The sequence below is a fragment of the Sorex araneus genome, chromosome 3, assembly GCF_027595985.1.
Source record: "Sorex araneus isolate mSorAra2 chromosome 3, mSorAra2.pri, whole genome shotgun sequence".
In the NCBI taxonomy this organism is placed as follows: domain Eukaryota; kingdom Metazoa; phylum Chordata; class Mammalia; order Eulipotyphla; family Soricidae; genus Sorex; species Sorex araneus.
Genome location: NC_073304.1, coordinates 200,339,666 through 200,358,776, shown reverse-complemented (window position 1 = coordinate 200,358,776; position 19,111 = coordinate 200,339,666). Strand labels below are relative to the sequence as shown.

At 44.0% G+C, this 19,111-nt stretch overlaps 2 protein-coding genes across 4 annotated transcripts in view; one reads left to right on the top strand and one right to left on the bottom strand.

Moving 5' to 3' along the window:
- Nucleotides 1–1,314: 1,314 nt before the first annotated feature.
- On the bottom strand, nucleotides 1,315–2,814 carry ZNF830 (zinc finger protein 830). Its single transcript, XM_004608576.2, has one exon. It carries the CDS (start codon nucleotides 2,779–2,781, stop codon nucleotides 1,702–1,704), a length of 1,080 nt encoding a protein of 359 aa, XP_004608633.2. The 5' UTR covers nucleotides 2,782–2,814; the 3' UTR covers nucleotides 1,315–1,701.
- A 148-nt stretch (nucleotides 2,815–2,962) lies between these two features.
- CCT6B (chaperonin containing TCP1 subunit 6B) overlaps nucleotides 2,963–19,111 on the top strand; it is a 29,590-nt gene continuing 13,441 nt past the window's right edge. Inside the window, exons 1-7 of one of the 3 annotated variants that reach the window (XM_004608574.2) lie at nucleotides 2,963–3,099; nucleotides 5,364–5,427; nucleotides 6,184–6,318; nucleotides 8,924–9,097; nucleotides 11,493–11,596; nucleotides 17,029–17,139; nucleotides 17,696–17,855. In XM_004608574.2, the coding sequence (XP_004608631.1) occupies nucleotides 2,963–3,099; nucleotides 5,364–5,427; nucleotides 6,184–6,318; nucleotides 8,924–9,097; nucleotides 11,493–11,596; nucleotides 17,029–17,139; nucleotides 17,696–17,855 (885 nt within the window). The remainder of the gene's footprint in view (nucleotides 3,100–5,363; nucleotides 5,428–6,183; nucleotides 6,319–8,923; nucleotides 9,098–11,492; nucleotides 11,597–17,028; nucleotides 17,140–17,695; nucleotides 17,856–19,111) is intronic. The other 2 variants (XM_004608575.2, XM_055132636.1) reach the window with 2 other exon arrangements.

Here is a 19,111-nt window from a genome sequence, read left to right as displayed (position 1 = left end):
TCAACACAAAAGCCCTACCCACTATACTATCACTTGAGCTCCTGCTTTTTTGTGTGTGGGCATACCCAGTGGTTCTGAGTTGGTGGCTCTTTCCCGCAGTGCTCAGAGAACCAAGCAATGCTGAGGATGGATGGGGCCCCCAGTTTCTGCATACCCTTTGATCCACCTTCCTGGTCCCTACTACTGTTCCCTTTTTTTTCAATATGCTGTTATGCATTTCTATTCCAGGATATTGATAATTCCTTTATCCTATTTGAATATCAGTTTCCAAAGGGAGGAGTGACTTAAACTACCAACAAATGTTACTGGACAAACAACTTACATATCCTTCCTGTGATAGGTAGAACCTGAAACTCTTAACCCTAATTTACCATAGAATTTAATAACATTTAAGCCTGCATGGTAAATCAAAGGTAATGTATCTTTTATATGAGACAGTAAGCTAACGGATATTAAAAGTTTGGAGGGGCTTGCAGGGAGATTGAGAGATTATAGAGTGGGTAAGGAGCTTGCCTTGTATGGGGCCACACCAGTTCAATCCCCAGCATCCCCTATGGTCTCTTGAGACCACCAGGAGTGATTCCTGAGTGCAGAGATGGGAGTAACCCCTGAGCAATGCCTGATGTGTCCCACTCCCCCACCCCCACCAAAGAAAAACAACAAGCAAAAAAAAGAGAAAAAGAGAGAGGGAAAGAAATGTTTTTTTTTTTTTGGGGGGGTCACACCTGGCAATGCATAGGGGTTACTCCTGGCTCTGCACTCAGGAATCACCCCTGGCAGTGCTCAGGGGACCATATGGGATGCTGGGAACTGAACCCGGGTCGGCCCCGTGCAAGGCAAACGCCCTCCCCGCTGTGCTATTGTTCCAGCCCCAAAGAAAGCAAGAAAAAAGTTTGTTAAAATATAATGAGTTCCAGATTCAGGGCAGAAGTACTCCAACTTTGGCAGATAAATAGAATAAACCGAGAGGTGTTCAAAAACACAAGACACCCAGGCTCACACCACTTATCAAATCTTTCTAATAGCAGGGCTTGGGCACACATTAAAAAAAAAAAGCCCACAAAATGATTCAAGTACATTTTTTCGAAAAAGCTTTGGAGATGGTTTTCACCTTTGCTTGCATCTAAGCATCACTGGTTTAATTATGAGAAACTCTGGGCTAAGGAATTGGTCATGTTTGGTAGAGTCATGAGCATGTTTTTAAAACAGAAAACCTAAATTAGAGAACTAATTAGTTCAGAATAAACTGTATCACTGAGAAGTGTTCTTAAAAAAAAAAATAACAAAAATACCACAACACCATTACCAATCCCTCCCCCACAACCGAATTCTCTTGGGTTTAATTTACGGGTTTCATAAAAGTAAAGTCATAGATGTATCTCAAATAGCACACTTTGTATTCAACCAAAAGTTTGTCCGCCAGCCTGTTATAAATTTCAAAAAAGTGCTTAAGTAAATCTATACTGAACTTTGTACAATATTTACAGCTTGCACAAATCACAAGTCTAAACTATACATGTCAAGTAAAGGTGTGTAAATAAAAGTTGGCCTTTCAGCACCTAACACTCAAGTTTCCAAAGCAGTATCTCCAGAAATTCTCAAGTTCATTGTTTAAGTGACCAAATCTCTACGCAAGAGTGAGCGGTAGAATCAGACACTCTGCATACAACTGGAGGGTTAGAGCCTGGGGTCTCTAAGCTGCTATAACAAAGCCCCTTTCACCCTCCAGTCCTGAGACAGCAGGTCCTGCAGTTCTCCCTCGTCGTCGCTGTCCACATTCTCCTCTTCCTTCTTCTGCAGCTCCTTGATGGTGAAGACCTCCTTGAGTCTGCTTTTGATTTCGTCCTGCCGGTTCCGCAGCTTCTCCACCCGACGGTAACACTCGATCTGCTCGTCGATCTCCCCAATCTGCCGGTCCAGACGTCCCTCCTCATCCTCCTCGGCGACGATGGCCTCGGAGATGGTGTTGACCTGCCGCATGGCCTTCTGAAACTCGTCCCACTCTTTGTCCATCTGATCCTTGGGGGCGTCGACCTTGCGCACCCGCGCGTCGATCTCCGGGTCGTCAAAGAAGCCCTCCGGCAGCGCTTCCGCCGTGTTTTCCCGCCGTTCCACCACCCGCTCGTGGATCTCGGCTTTCTCAATGGACCCCGAGTGGGGGATGGCAAGGGCCTTGGCGGGATTGGCATCCGAGAACGGGCCCGGCGGGGTACCCGTCGCCGCGGAGGGGAGCGCGTGCTCCTTGCCCGGCGCGTCCGAGGGCAGCTTGCTCCCGTCCCCCTTCTTCCCTTCTCCGCCCTTCTCCTTTGCCTCTTCCTCCTCCTCCTCCTCGTCGTAGTCGGGGAGCAGGCCGAGTCCTGAAGGAGGCTTACCGAGGCTGGCTCTCTCCTTCCCGGCTCTGTCCGAGGGGGCCGAGAGGGCGGAGGTGGAGGGCTGCGGCTGGGGTCCCGGGGACGCCTTCGGTCTTTTGCTCTCCCGGGGCTCGGCGTCCGGCGACTTCCTCTTGGCCGCCGGGGCGGCTTCCTTGGCCCCTTTCAGCTCGGCCACCTTCTCTCGGTGCTGCTTTCCCAGGACGTGCGTCTGCCACAGGAGCTCGTTCTTGACCGGGGCGTTACACAGGGCGCAGCTCAGCTGCCCCAAGCGGTTGTACTTGGCGAAAGGCGACGCGATCTGCTTCCGGTTGGTGCTCAGACGCTGCTTCTCCTTCATCAGCCGCCGCAGCTCGTCCTGGTTCACCACTCGCTTCCCCGCCGAAGGGCGAGCCGAGGCGGACGACGCCATCTTGGCGGCCCGACCCGCCCGCGACTCCCGCGGCCTCCCCGGCGCGGTCCTATGACATCACTTCCCGTCCCGGCGCGGATTGGCCGAGGATCGGGCGCGGGGCTGCGGCGCGGGACTTTCCGTGCACGCCGAGGCCGCTGCTGTCTGGGGCTGCTCGGCCCCTCTCGCCTCCGTAACGCCAATGGCTGCGATTAAAGCGGCAAACTCCAAGGCGGAGGTGGCCCGAGCGCAGGCGGCTCTGGCCGTCAATATCTGCGCCGCCCGCGGGCTGCAGAATGTGCTGCGCACCAACCTGGGGCCTAAGGGCACCATGAAAATGTGAGGCGGCGGTTGGAGCGGCAGTTAGGGCGCCGCGTCGGGGGCTGGGGGTGGCGGGTTGCGCAGCGATCGGAAGTTCTGTAAGAGGCTGCAGCGAGGTGGACGCACCCGGGCTCGGCGTTTACCCTGGCTCTTCCCAGCCAGGTGCGGGAGGAGGAAAGTCTGCCGGGGAAAGAGCCTCCAGAGTGAAACTGACACTTTCCCCCCCTGTTCGTGGTGCCTCTCATTTCCTTAAGATTGCACATGCAATTAGAAAACCCACTTAGGGTTTCCTTAGAGAGATGGGCCATTTCATTCTAGTGCTCTTTGGGACCACGAGTGCCCTTAATTCGGTTTTTTTTTTCTCTTTTTTGATGAGCAGTGTGTTGTTGTGTACCCAGAGCCTGCAGCTCTGGGTTCAAATCCAACCTAGCGGGTGCCTTAGCAAGTTACACAAACGTTCTATGCCTGCGGTTTGGTCTTGTTCTTTTCATATATATATATGCATATATGTGCATATATATATTCCCATATATATGCACATATGCATATATATTTCCATATATATGCATATATATATTTCCTTAGTATGATCATTCCCTTTACAAGAGTGAAGGCAAGAGACAAGTGAGGACAAAAGATTATCAAGTAGAGATAGAGATACAGTCGGAGGAGCAAAATTAATATTTATGGGAAGAGCGGGCACTTGTGATTATACCGAGAAAAGGAACTAATTACTGACAGGAGAAGGAAAGGATGATTTATCAGATAATGCTTTTTTTTTTTAACTGTTAAACCCAAGGCCTCTGCATGCATGTAAGTCTAGCACTGTACTGCAGAGCTTGTGCTCATGATAATCTTGAAAAGCAGGTCAAATTCACTGACAGCAGTTTCTAGAAGGCCTTTCTAGAAGGAAGGCCTTACAAGAAAGAGTAACTTCAAGGGGGAGGAAGTCCAATCATGTCACTGTCACTGTCATCCGGTTGTTCATCCATCTGCTTCAGCGGGCACCAGTAACGGCTCCACTGTGAGACTTCTTGTTACTGTTTTTGGCATATCCGATACACCACGGGTAGCTTGCCAGGCTCTGCCCTTCGGGGGAGGTATTCTCTGTAGCTTGCCGGGCTCTCTGAGAGGGACGGAGGAATCCAACCGGGTTGACCTGGTCTGGCTGGGTGCAAGGCAAATGCCCTACCCACTGTGCTATTGCTCCAGCCAGTCTAATCCTGTCAATCTAACAAAAACAAAAGCAAACACCGTTTATTAAGAGGACAACAACGGGGTTTGTCTCCACAATTTCATTTGATAAAGAGAAAAAATAGACGTTAAGCCATATTGGGAAACCGGTTTGAATTTTATCTTGAAGCTGGTGGAGAATGTGATCAGGGAATTTTGATCAGGGAAGCTGAGGCAAATTGCCTTTTAGAGAAATGGGAGTGTGGAAGATACAAAACGGTGTGTGTGTGTGTGTGTGTGTGTGTGTGTGTGTGTGTGTGTGTGTGTTTTAGCATACTATATAATACATTCCCTCTTTATTTTGTTGTTTTGGGGCCATACCCTGTGGTGCTCAAGGATCACTCCTGACAGGTCTTGGCCAAGGGACCATATAGGAAGCTGGAAGTGAAACCTGGCAGCCACATGCCAGGCAAGAGCCCCACCCACTGCACTGTTGCTGCAGCCTCATTCCTTTGTCCCTACCTACAGAAAGAAATAATGAAAGATACCTACATGGTGAATTTCTTTTCAAATAGTTACCTGTAGTCAAACCAAGGCCCTTTCCAAAGATGAGTTCATCCCATGTAAGTTCCTCAGAAACTCAAGCCAAAATGCAAAAATGCAGTCTTTGGTAGGCCAGACTAGAGATTATGATGGATAGTGGAAAATGGAGAGGAAAAAATGGTAGTATTTCACCAAAAAAAAAAAAAAAAACAAAAAACCCCAAACCCACAACCTGTAGGAAGTTTATACATTTACGGTTTATAGACTTCAGGTCATTCTTCTTTACCAAACAACTGTTTATAACCTATCAACTGCTCTTATCCTTAATCTTCTAGATGTTCCATTTAGAATTAAATTGCTATAGCAGTTCATTTGGGAAGAAGTGATTCTATGGACTTTGCAATTTTCTGGCAATTTCTCTGGTATCTTCCCCTGGAGGTTTTCCAAACCCAGGACCCTATATTCAGGGTAGAGGAGAATTAAACACTAAACAGGGGGTTGTCAAACATCCCTCTTACTCTTTACTCTTGTCATAGCAAGTTAACTACATCACTTTTTTGGAACAGGCTTGTTTCTGGTGCAGGTGACATTAAACTCACCAAAGATGGAAATGTGCTGCTTCATGAGATGGTGAGCAGATACTGAGTAGCGAAACTTTAATAAGCCTTTGCTAAAAACTTAGTATGCTTGTAGACTGTACCTTTATGTAAGGTTGCCAGTTAAATATTATAGTCATTGAGATAAGGTTTGTGGATTAACTCTCACCAAAATTTTTTGGCCTGTTTTTTCCTTCTCTTCCTTCTCCTCTTCCTCTTCTTCCTCTTCCTCCTCCTCCTTTGTCTCTTCCTCCTCCCCCTGTCTTCTCTTTCTCCTCCTCCTCCTCCATCTCCTTCACCTCCTTTTGATTTTGGGGACTATATGCCATACTGGGGATTAAACCCAAGTCACCTGCATGCAAGACAAAAGTGCCTTACCTACTCTACTCTCCCTTCTGGCCCTTATTTGTTTTTAAATCTTTGCAGGGACATTACTAAATTATATCTTTTAACACTGCATTACAGTCTTTGTAATCATGGAAAACTAGAAACTCCTCTGCGATTTTGGTAAATATATTAATCTTTAAGATGGAAGGATTTAATCTTATTTTGGAAATGTCATTGCATTTGGAAGCAACAACTCTCTTATAGGGTGTTCAAACCTCATTAGTTCTCAATTTTTAAATTTTGGTCTTGACATTTAAAAGGATTGATAAAACATGTGAACTTGTGGAATGATGCTTATTTCATTTCTTGCTTTTTCTGATTGACCCTTAGGTTATCTTGTCTTCAGTGGACTACTTCTTTATCTCATTCTTGCTCTCTTTAATCTGTTCCTTACTTTTCCCAGCAAATACAGCACCCAACAGCTTCCTTGATAGCCAAAGTAGCAACAGCTCAGGATGACATTACAGGAGATGGTACTACTTCGAATGTTCTAATTATTGGAGAATTATTAAAACAAGCTGATATTTACATTTCTGAGGTATTCTTGGGATTTCATAGAATTCACATTCATTTTGCTCTTTATTTGGAAGGAATTTTTTTGCTAGTAAAATGATGTGATTTTAAGGGGGCAAAAGTTAATTTCATTAAGATATATTTGGACATTTATAAGTGGAAATACTAATTTGGTTTTGTAAAATTTTGTTTTGGGGCCACACCTACTGGTGCTTGGGGGTATTCCTGTCTCTGCACCGAGGAATCACTCCTGGTGGTGTTCGGGAAAACATTTGGGATGCTGGGGATTGAACCCAGGTCAGCGGCATGCAAGGCAAGCTTCTTATCCACATCCCACCCACTAATTTATTTTTTTTCCAAAATAAGTGCTTTTTATTGGAGTTGCATATTGTTTAAAAAATAATATATATAAAAATCATAATCCAGTGGGCAATGGCATAAGAAAACGTAATTGATAAAGTTGAAATCACAATACACATTTCTTTTTTTTTTTTTTTGCGAGAGAGTTGGGTCATGCCTAGTGGCTTTCAAGAGCTACTCCTGACTCTGCTTCGGTGTCAGTGGTCAGGTGACCATATGTGGTGCTCGAAAATCAAACCAAGGTGGGCTGCATGCAGGACAACTGTGTTGTCTCTGCAGCCTCCAAATTATGTGCCTTCAAAAAACACGAGAGATAGTTCAGCAGTCAAGGCTCTTGCCTTGCAATGGACTGACCTGACTGATCCATACCACCTGAGGCCTGCCAGGAATAACCTTTGAGCACAGAGGCAAGAGTAATCCCTGAGCATTGCTGGATGTGGCCAGGAAAAAATATAGAATCCAAACCAAATGAACATAAAAAACCAAAAAAACAACTGGGGTCTGGGGAGATGGTTCAGAGGGTTGCAGCTTTGAATGTGAGAATCCCAGGTTTAGTTCAGGCAGTATGGCCCCTGAGCACTACCTACAGTATTCCCTGAGCACTGAGCTGGGAGTAGTCCTGAACATGGCCGGGTAGTGCTCCTACGAACAGAAACAAGCAACCTCTAAAAAGCAATTGGAAAAGATTTAGTAAATATGTTCCATATTGCAAATTTACCTACCTTTCTCATTTTACGTTTTTTTTTATTTTGCTTTTTTGGGTCACACCCGGCAATTCACAGGGGTCATTCCTGGCTCATGCACTCAGGAATTATCCCTGGTGGTGCTCAGGGGACCCTATGGGATGCTGGGATTCGAACCCGGGTCGGCCGCGTGCAAGGCAAACGCCCTACCCACTGTGCTATCACTCCAGCCCCTCATTTTACATTCTTTATAAATAGTCGTTGCTGGAATTCTTGCTTCACTAGCCTCTGCAGTCATTGCACACACTTCTACCTCTGCACCTTTATTCAATTTCTTGGGCATCACTCACCTGGCTTCTCTCATTCTTTGAATTTTCCCACCATTTGATCAAAGACCGTTTTAGCAAAGCATTACCTGGTCAGAATGCTAAAATTTTTTTTCCTGTGCTTTGTTTAGTATGGGAAGTTGCCTATAAATTCATTACCTGCAACTTATCTCAGTATGCTTTGGGCTGTTAACAATAGACACATGGCTAAAATTCACTTAAGCAATAAATATATTACCTTCCATAAAGGAAGAGATAAGAGAGACTTCCAGGGTTCATGAAAAAATTCAGTTATCAGGTACTTGAGTCCTTTGTTTTATAGCTCTTCTACTTATAGTATTGTTTCATCTGGAAGGTTTGTTTTCATCCTGAATGATAGACTGTCAAAAGGAAATCCAGACTCTGCAGGAAAGGATGAGAGAAAGGCATTTGCCAAATCCCGAGATATAAGTCCTTTATATATACGTATATACACACACATATATATGTATATATATTTGCTTTTTTGGGTCACACCTGGAAATGCACAGGGGTTACTCCTGGTTCATGCAAAGAGGAATTACTCCTGGCGGTGCTTGGGGGACCATGTGGGATGCCGGGGATCGAATCCAGGTCGGCCGTGTGCAAGGCAAAAAAACGCCCTACCTGCTGTGCTATCACTCCAACCCCATATACGACCAGCTTTGGTCTTCAGTCCATCCAAAGCCAGAAACAGTTTTTATAGTTGACTCAGTTAAATCAGGATTTTTCCACCTGAGCTAGGAGTAGGGCCAACTTCCTCTGAAGTCTTGAGGAAGAGTCAGATAAAAAAAATTGCAGGGAGATAGATCTTCAGGAAGGAGGTGGTGATGACAGACACTGGCATACATTGGAAACTGCGGTGACACAGTGATAGAGATAGGCCCGGGATCTGTTAGAACATTGAGGGTGAAAGGAGGTTCAGAGCTGGTCCAAGGAAGTCAGAAAGAACGTTTAGGAGGACATAAGGCTTGGTATAAATATTTAGGAGGAGGAGTGATTGAGATGAAAGTGAGGGGTAAGGGGAAGTCCAGACAGAAGGAACACACACCCTGGTATGTGTGTAAGAACTATCAGCTGTTTCTGGGTCACTCCCAGCTTGGTGCTCAGGGCTCATTCCTGGTGGAACTTTGGAGTTCAGCAGTGCCAGGGCCTCCCACAGCAAAGGCTGGGCAAGGGCAAGTTCTAGCCCTTTGAGCTGTCACCCCAACCCATGATTTATAGCTTTATCCTGATGTAATAGGGCCTGCATCCTAGAATAATAACGGAAGGATTTGAAGCTGCAAAGGTTAAAGCACTCGAAGTTTTGGAAGAAGTTAAAATTAACAAAGAGATGAAAAGAGAGATCCTTTTAGATGTGGCTAGAACATCACTACGAACTAAAGTTCATGCTGAACTGGCTGATGTGTTAACAGAGGTAGGTAATTAAACTTTTGCATTTAGAGAGCAAATTATTGCTTGACTTGTAGTACTCTTCTTTTTCCTATGTTTTCCTATAATTTTGAATATAAAATGAAGTTTGGCCGATGAGCACTTATTGTTATACACACATTACTATTTTGAATGCTCAGAACACCATGTATAATTTATCATACAAGGGTATGTATAATTTATCATAGGGTGGCAAACACCTTATTCCCTGTACAACTCTCTGGCCTCACAATTACCATTTCAATGAAGCCTGGTTTATCTGATAGATAATATTCACATCTAGAAATGCATAATTGCTCTGTTAACACCTACAGATAGAATCTTTATAAGGACAAGGGAAGGTTTTTATCAGATGAACTGTAGTATGATATTGCTCCCTGGTTTTGCCATTGTTTGGAACTTTTCATATATTGGTCAAGAATGGTGATGGCTTCATAAAACCAAATTCACAAGACAATAGCATATAAATCAGAATGCTATCCTGCTAATTGACTTTGAGAAACACAAATACCAATGAGCAGGAATACCTGGCTTGTTTCAGGTTAATTCTCCTTAACAATAGGGAAATGTCCGTGAGAAATTGGATTTATGTTGATTAGACAATTATTTGCTGAGCTGAGTCTGTGAAGACTTAGGTGTGGGACTAGAGCGAGAGCTCAGAGGGCTGAGAGCTAGCTTTGCATGGGGGATGCCTGCGTTCTGTTTTGGCACTGCATGGGGGTGCATTGCAGGGTGTGACCCCAAAACAAATAAGCAAAAAATAACTTAGGTATATTTTTCACTGTTGGATACATGTATCAAGTACCTAGACTCTTCATGCTGCCCAATTAGGCTCCCATCATTATCTTTTTATTAATTTTTCTTTTGGCTCTTAGGGTCACACCTGGCAATGCTCAGGGGCTACTCCTGGCTCTGCACTCAGGAGTGACTCCTGGCAGTGCTCAGGAGACCATATAGGATGCCAGGGATCGAACCCAGGTTGGCTGCATGCAAAGCAAACATCCTCCCCACTGTACTATCACTCCAGCCCTCCGTTCTCTTAGAGTTATAGAAACACTGATATTCTCACTCACTCAGTGATTTTTGTTATTAGTCTCTATTATGCTCCAAAACGAAATATGTTACACCAGGTAAACTTTCTAAGGTACAGATTAAAAAAATGTTTTTGCTCTATTTGTATTTTAGGATGGCTATAATATAGCACTTCTTCAGTCAGTTTTCTTTATTTCTGAGCTAAGCAGTACTGTGTGTTATTCTGTGTTGCTCAAATTGCATATCCTTGGGAATGTGTAATAGTAGAGATGACCCATATCTTTCTGTGATGTCAGTTCTACCTTATTAGGGGAAGACATTATTTTTACATTAAAACAAACATGTCTATGTTATAATATGACACGGAATTTTTTTTTTGATAAAATGCAAGATTTAGAAATTGGGGTCAAAGAGATTGTATGCAGGTAGACGGTAAGGTGCTTGCCTTGCATGTGGCCAGCCTGGTTTAATCCCTGGTACCATATAGGATACCCCAACCACTGCCAGGATTGTCCTATGAGTAGTCCAGGAATAGCCCTAGGAACATTGCTGCATATGACCCCAAAACCAATATATTAAAAAATTTCACATTGTTATGCTCAGCAAATTTGAGCTCTTCCTTTAGACTACACGTTCTTTTGGACCACACCCAACAGTGCTTAGGGATTTCTCATGGCTCCGCACTGAGGAATTATTTCTAACAGTGCTTGGGGGACTACTTGGGATGCTGGGAATTGGAACCAGGTCAGCCCTGTGCAAGGCAAATTCCCTACCTGCTGTCCTATCGCTCCAGCCCCTAAGTTGTACTTTGGTAGAAAAGTTTGAGTACTGTTGGTATAGTAGAAGGAGCAGTGACATGCCAGTTAAAGAGACCTGAGTTTTAGTCCTAACTTTATTACTCATTACCTATTATAAAGAGATATTATATATATTTTTTTGTTTGTTTGTTTTTTGCCACGCTTGGCAGTGCTTAGGGATTGCCCCGACTCTGCTCAGGAATCTTTCCTGGTGGGCTGGGGGGGGGGGCAATATGTGGTGCTGGAAATTGAACCTGCTTTGGCTGTGTGCAAGGCAAGTGCCCTACTATCTCTCCAGCCTCCTTAAGGTCATGTTTTAAGATCACAAATATATTATTTTCCATAGCTGTCCAATAAGTGTGTAAGCATGATGATCCTGACCTTTTTCTAGACTCTATCACGTCATTTGGCATTGATTGTTAGTGACCAACAAAGCAATACTCTGAGGCCTTCCCTTGTATCTTGGAGCCTGGAGTTTAGGTAGATTAGTTGGGCTGGTGGTTTCTTTCAGTAGACCAAGTCATTGACTGTTTCATTTCACTTCTCTTTCAGGCTGTTGTGGATTCTGTTTTGGCTATTAGAAGACCAGGTTATCCTATTGATCTCTTCATGGTAGAGATCATGGAGATGAAGCACAAGTCAGAAACAGATACAAAGTAAATCACAAGAACTTTGACGATACTCAGAGTCTAGCTATTATCACCATATATTCTTTAATGAATTCTCATGAATTTCGTTAATTTTATTCAATATCAGTCAGTTAATTTTACAAATACTAATTGGGTGCTTATCATGAGCCAGTAACTCTTTTTGATGCAGGTAATAAAGAACAATTTCTTTTTCTTCTTTTTTTTCTTTCTTATTTTTGGGCAACACTCAGTGGTATAGAGCTGAGTGCATGCTTTGCATGCAGGAGGCCCCAGTTTGACCATTGTCTCCCAAGCATTGTCAGGAGTAACCTCTAAGAACTGCCAGGTGTGGCCAGAGAACAAAAACAAAAAGAACAAGAGCAAAAGCGGTTGTATTTAGTTCTTTTTTAAGATCCCACTTTCTATTTCAAATTTTGTTTTGTCTTGTTCTGGGCCACATCTGGCAGTGCTCAGGGCATACTCCTGGCTCTGCACTCAGAAATCCCTCCTGGAGGGCTCAAGGGACCATATGGGGGGCCAGGGATGGAACCTGGGTAGGTGGCATGCAAGGCAAATGCCCAACCCATTGGACTATCACTCTGGCTCTTCAATCTTTTTATTGTTGTTGGGGACAGCACCCAGCGGTCCTGGGGATACCAAGGTCACGCTCTGCAATGCTTGGGGTCACGGAGAGCCTGGACCTCAAACATGCAAGGCCTGCTCTCTACCACTGGAGCCTCGATCCTGGACCCGTCACTTTTTAGTCCGAATTTTCCTGTTCTTTCTAATATATTTTTTGTCTGTCTTGTGGTAGTGCAGTGGCCCCAGCCTCACCACCTGCAGTGTTCTGAGGGTCACCAGGGCTGTGCCTGGCAGTGTTGCGTTGGGTCCACATGGTGCCAGGGTCTGAACTCAGGCCTTGTACACTTGGGTGTCCAAAGCAAGTGCTTTACCACTTGGGCCATACCCTTGCCCACTCCTTTTAACTACTTTGAACATACATTGTGTGATAGTTACAATATGTAAAATTCTGACTTGTCTAATTTTGATGTTTATTGTATTTTCCTGGTTCTTATTCACAATTATTTGTTTCCTAATGAGCTATTCATTGGGTTTGAATAAAGAATTTCTAGAAATAACTTAATACCTAAGATGGGGGTGCCTTTTTGTACAGAGGATTTACATTTGCTGCTATGATGAGCTTGGGGATTCAATTTCTATTTGATCTTACCATTATTGAGATAATATGGTTTACAGTAGTGTTAATGTTTATGCTCTTTGGGGCTATAAAGTTAAGGTATCACCAAAGTACCACCAAAACTTTCCACCATTGTCCCTGTGTTACATTTTGCCCACCCCATTCCTCCTAACTCCTCCCCTTTGTCTGCTAACCTCAGTTCTGTTGGAGTCCAAGAATTGGTTTCATCATAATTTCTTTGCTCTGTTTCTTTATATTTATCACATAAGTGGGGTCATCTGGCATTTGTACTTCTCCCAGGGAGACCCTAATGTTTAGGAGTTATGAGGAGGAATGGTAAGAAAGGAGACAGAGAAGGAGTGGTTGGTGTGAAAGGAGGGATGTCAAGAGACAGCAGAGTCACAGAAACTATGAGAAGAAAGTGTTTCAAGAAGGAGGGGGAAAAATCAGTTGTGACATTTGAGAAAAATGTTTTGTTGTTGTTGTTGTTTGTTTTCCCTGGGTCTGGAGCCATACCAGGCTGCACTCGGGGCTTTCTCCTGGCTCTGCACGCAGGGATCACTCCTGGTGGGGCTCAGGGGATCATCTATGGTGCCAGAAATCAAACTGTGATAGCCATGTGCAAATGTTGAGAAAAACTGAGAATTTTTTTTTTCTTTTTGGGTCACACCAGCGATACACAGGGGTTACTCCTGGCTCTGCACTCAGGAATTATCCCTGGCTGTGCTCAGGGGACCATATGGGATGCTGGGAGTAGAACCCGGGTCGGCTGCGTGCAAGGCAAACGCCCTCCCCGCTGTGCTATCGCTCCAGCCCCTGAGAAAAATGTTTGCACTGAGAACTGACTGTTAGGTTCTGAAGACACTTAGCTTTCTGGTGGTTTTAAAGAGTATGGTTCAGGCAGAAGTGAGGCTGTAAGTATAAATAACTTTGAAGTGTTTAGCCCTAAATAAAGAAGAGCAGAGAAATGGGCAGTACCTGGAAGTGCAGAATCAGGGAATGGGGGTGAAGGAAGGATTCCTTTGCTCTGATGTTGGGAATTACTACAGAAACTTTGAGGAGAAGGCTTCCTAGGCAGGAAGAATTGATGGGGAGTTGGAAGTTTCCGGAGAGGAAAGGGGATATAGTACAAAGTGGAAGCCTTGACTTTTTTTGAGGAAAGTGTTCAGTTCTTTCCTAGTAATAGGATACCCAGAGTTCAGGGCAGCTGGGTGGACAGAGGAAGTAATGGGATGGCATTAATTTTTTAAAAAATTGATCATATATATATATATTTTGCTTTTTGGGTCACACCCGGTGATGCTCAGGGGTTACTCCTGGCTTTGCACTCAGAAATCACTCCTGGCGGTGCTCAGGGGTCCATATGGGATGCTGGGAATCGAACCCAGGTTGGCCACATGCAAGGCAAATGCCCTACCTGCTGTACTATCGCTCCAGCCCCCCAAAATGGATCGTATTTAAATTTTTTATGTGGTACTTGGAATTGAACCCAGGGCCTCAGACATCTGAAATGTGTGCTCTCCTGCCAAGTCATATTCCTGGTCCAGTGTTTCTGTTTTCTGCTAAAAGCAGGGTCATTTGCTATGAATAAAGAGACTTGAAGAGTGAGGAATTTTGAACAACGGTTTGTTATTTTCTCTCAAGTGTCTTCTCATTCAGTTAGAGCTGGAGTAATCTAGTTAAATTTAAATTTTGAAATCTTCCTTATAATTAACATTTAAAATGTATTTCCCTGGGGCTGGAGCAATAGCACAGCAGAGAAGACATTTGCCTTGCACGTAGCCTCCCTGGGGTCCATCCCTGGCATCCCATATTGTCCCCCGGAGTGCTGAGCCAAGAGTAAGCTCTGAGCATCGCTGGGTGTGGCTCAAAGAATACAACAACAAAAACAAAATTCCCTGGGGCTCGTGACGTGGCTCAAAGGTCTGGAGTCCATGCCTTGCACGCCAGAACCCCTGGTTCGGTCCCTGGCACTACATGTTCCTGCGAGCCCCTCTGGGAATGACCCCGCACTCACCATCTCTGGGGGTGATTATTTACTATGAAGCAAATCTTGGTAGTAAAATATTTTTAAATGGAAGTTTTGTTGTTGTCGTTTTATTTTGAGGCCGGGAGGCTACCCCCTGTGGATTCTTGTCCAGCTGCACTGGTGGTTCAATGTGAGGGTTCAAGGATTCGGTGCTGCTCAGGCCCTGTGATGCTGAGGGTCACCTCAGTGGTGCTCATGGTCTCCAAGGCTGCACCCAGCAATTCTCAGGGGACCATGTGGTGCTGGGGATCAAATAAGGGTCAGCTGCATGCAAGGCAAGCAACTTAACTGCTTATCTCTTGGGCCCCCATGGAGATATTCTTTAACTGGGAAAAAGTAAAATTTTAAAAGCATTAAAAAATGTTTAATCCTGAGGGAACAATTAGAAACCAGGGGACAATTATCTCCCCTTCCTTCCTCACTGGTAGTTTATATTTTTGTCATTCAGCATAACCCCATTCTTAGGTTCCTTCCATCCTTCTATTTCAATGCCACAGTACTTTTTATTTAGAAAAAGTGTTATCATCATACTCTTTGTGTAGCTTGTCATTCTGTGCTTATCAGTTGCCTCATGTAGATATTTTCCACATTGTTACATGGTTTTTTCCTAATAAAATATTTGGGTAATCATACGCTGAGATATGGCTTATGGTTGGGCATTTAAGTTTGCAATTTTTAGTTGCATTTAATTATTTTGAACAAATGTTCCCTAAGAAACTCACTGTATTTTTTTTTATCACTTGAGAAACTGTGTCATGTTTGAACCGCATCGTTTAAGAAATAATTTTAGATGATCTTTTTAATGTGTGATTTTATGTTAACTGTATTAAAGTAGATTCTCTTTCTTAATTTTACTAATTTAGTGTTAGGTTTAAAATTGGTACTAAGGGCCAGAGCAATAGTACAGCAATAGTATAGCAATAGGGCAGGTGCCTTGCAGCAGCTGACCCAGGTCTGATGCCCGGAACCCCATATGGTCCCCTAAGCCCTGCCTTGAGTGGTCATGGAGCACAAAGCCAGGAGTAAGCCCTGAGCACTGCTGGATGTAGCTGAAAAATGAAAACAAACTAAAATGGCTATGAAGAATGTACAGCATGCACTCTGGCAGTTCTGTTACAATTTTTAAGAAATTTTGAACCTCCTCATGACGTTTGCATATAAGTGGATCAACATGGAAAGTATCATGCTAAGTGAAATGAGTCAGAAAGAGAGAGACAGACATAGAAAGATTGCACTCATCTGTGGAATATAGAATAATAGACTATAAGACTAATGCCCAAGAATAGTAGAAATAAGTACCAGGAGATTGTTTCCATGGCTTGGAGGCTTGTCTCTCATTCTGGGTAACTCAGGGAAGGGACCACCAAGTAAAATGTGGTTGGAGGTCATGTGGGGGAAGGGTGATGCGGGCCGAATACAGACTAGAGACTGAACACAATGGCCACTCAACACCTTTATTGCAAACCACAACACCTAATCAGAGAGAGAGAACAAGAGGGAATTCCCTGCCATAGTGGCAGGGTGGGGTGGGGGGAGACGGGACTGGGGAGTGGGGGAGGGATGTTGGGTTTACTGGTGGTGGAGAATGGGCACTGGTGAAGGGATGGGTTATCGAACTTTGTATGGGGGAAACATGAGCACAAAGATGTATGGATCTGTAACTGTACCCTCACGATGACTCTCTAATTAAAAATAAACTAATAAAAAAAAAAGAAATTTTGAACCTCCAAGTGGTGCTCAGGACAGCTGGAACTCCTCCCGGCGATTCTCAGCAGCTGGGCCGGTAGCTTATCATGGGAGTCTGAGGAGGTGATGCTGCTTGGGTCCTGTGGTGCTAGGGACACAGGGACCACCCTGGTGGTACCCAGAAGCTTCCAGGGACATGACCCACACTGCTCAGGGGTGTCAGGGCTGTGCCTGATGCTTGGAGGACTGTGTGGTATCAGGGATTGAACCCAGATCAATTCTTGGGTTTGCTGTATTATCTTCTGGCCCCTCTGCCACCACTTTCAGAGTTTAAGTTTAAATTAGTACCAAATGTTATAGTGTGCATTTATTTATTTATTATTTTTTCTTTTTAGGTCACATCCAGCAATGCTCAGGGGTTACTTGAGGGTCCTTATGGGGTGATGGGGGATGGGCCGCTTACAAGGCAGATACCCTCCCTGCTGTACTTTTGCTCTGGCTCTAGAGTGTGTATTTAAAGGAGACAACTTTATGTATCTTTAATAGGTTGATCAGAGGATTAGTTTTGGATCATGGTGCCCGCCATCCAGATATGAAGAAGCGAGTAGAAGATGCATATATTCTTACTTGCAATGTTTCACTAGAATATGAAAAAACGTAAGCATGTCAGTTATTCTTACAGCTTTTGAAAAATGTAAGTTTTACCCATTTTTATTTGATTTGAGGTCAAACTCAACAGTCCTGGAGAATATCCCCTGGAACCCTGCCGTGCCAGGGATCAGACCTGGGGTTCTGGCATCAGAATATGTGCTCCAGCTCTTTGAGCCACATTCCCAACTTTAACTTTAAGTTTTCTTCTAAAGGTCATACCTAGCACTGCTGAAACTGGGGGGGGGAGGGGAGAGACATGTTGGTGTTGGGGATTGGATTCAGAAGTTCACACATGGGTTAACTCTCTAGCCTTTTTTATAACTTTTAAAATTGTCCCCTCCTTTTCTTTTGTACCAGGGATTGGTCCCAGGTCTCACATGTGTGAAGCATGTGCACTGCCATGGAGCCATACTCATTCCGAAACTTGTTTTCTAAAACATTTTTAAACCTTTTTCTTCTCTCTTAAATGTTTAGTGTAAACTCTATTTCATCCATCCTCCTTCCCTGCACTCCCCTTTATTAGCTTTTTTTCCTTATAATTATCTTATAATTAATCTTTTAGAGAAGTGAGCTCTGGTTTCTTTTATAAGACTGCACAAGAGAAAGAAAAACTGGTAAGAGCAGAAAGGAAATTCATTGAAGATAGAGTACAAAAAATAGTGGATCTGAAAGAAAAAGTCTGTGGTCATTCCAATAAAGGATTTGTTGTCGTTAACCAGAAGGTAAGAGGAAAATTTATATTTGAATGATTTAATGTTTTTCTTTCTTTTGGTTTTTGGACCATAACTAGTGATGCTTAGGGGTGACTCCTGGCTCTGTGCTCTGAGGTTACTTTTAGCAGTTGCTTCTTCCTTCCTTCTTTCCTTCCTTCCTTCCTTCCTTCCTTCCTTCCTTCCTTCCTTCCTTCCTTCCTTCCTTCCTTCCTTCCTTCCTTCCTTCCTCCCTCCCTCCCTCCCTGGCTGCACGGAGCTTAGGTTTATTGGGTTACACCCATCACAGTGCTCTTGAGGCATTCCCATTCCTCTGTGTTTATCTTTAACTTCTCTGTGTGCTGCTTCCCTTGTCTGTTAATCACCTATATCCCCAAATCAGACCCTGTGACTTTTAAGGTCAGGTCCTTCTAAGGACTCTGGATTTTGTATTTGTATGTGAAATATTGCTTTTCTCTTTCCCTTATGTCCTTTGCACGGTTTATTTTGCACAATATCCTTTTTGTATAGACACAGGAAGACAGTTCATGCTATGCTTTTGTAACTTGGGAGGTAATTGACTCTGAATAATATTTACTCCTGGGCATCTGTCATATTTACTCGACATAAGCCTCAGATGCCCTTAGTTCCTAGCATCCCAAAAGCAGGGTCCCAACGAAGGGACTGAATGGACCCAGGACAAACTGTAAGCTACACTGGTATTGATATAGGACTGGCCAAGTACCACAAAACTTATAATAAGTTAAGAGCATGGTCATGGACAAATTCTGTCACAACTCAAAGAAAAGTGACTGGACAAGGACCCTACTAGGATTAAGAAGGACTAATCTGGCCTGAGGACTGTAGTTTGGGACTATAGTGAGATGTCCTCAGGAGAGACACCTTATAAGCTTAATATATCTCTTACTGTGTCCACACAAAATGACTAGAAAGATTATTAAGAAGTAAATCTAAGAGGACTATTTAGATGTATATGGACTAAGGAAAGGAGAAACATGCCCTTGAGTGGACCTCTTAGCTGGAGGAGATCTTTGTTTTAGAAGAGCTTCCCCAGAAGGAAGGACTTCATAATTACTTTTGCATTGTGTTTTCATTTGCAGTAATGAGGCAAGGCTAATGTATATAAAACTGCTGCTGATGGTATAAATCATAGCTGGCCACACCCAGTGGTGTTCAGGGCTTACTCCTGGCTCTGCCCTCAGGGATCATTCCTGGGGGACCTGGGGGACCATATGGGATGCTGGGATCGAATTCAGGTCGACTGCACG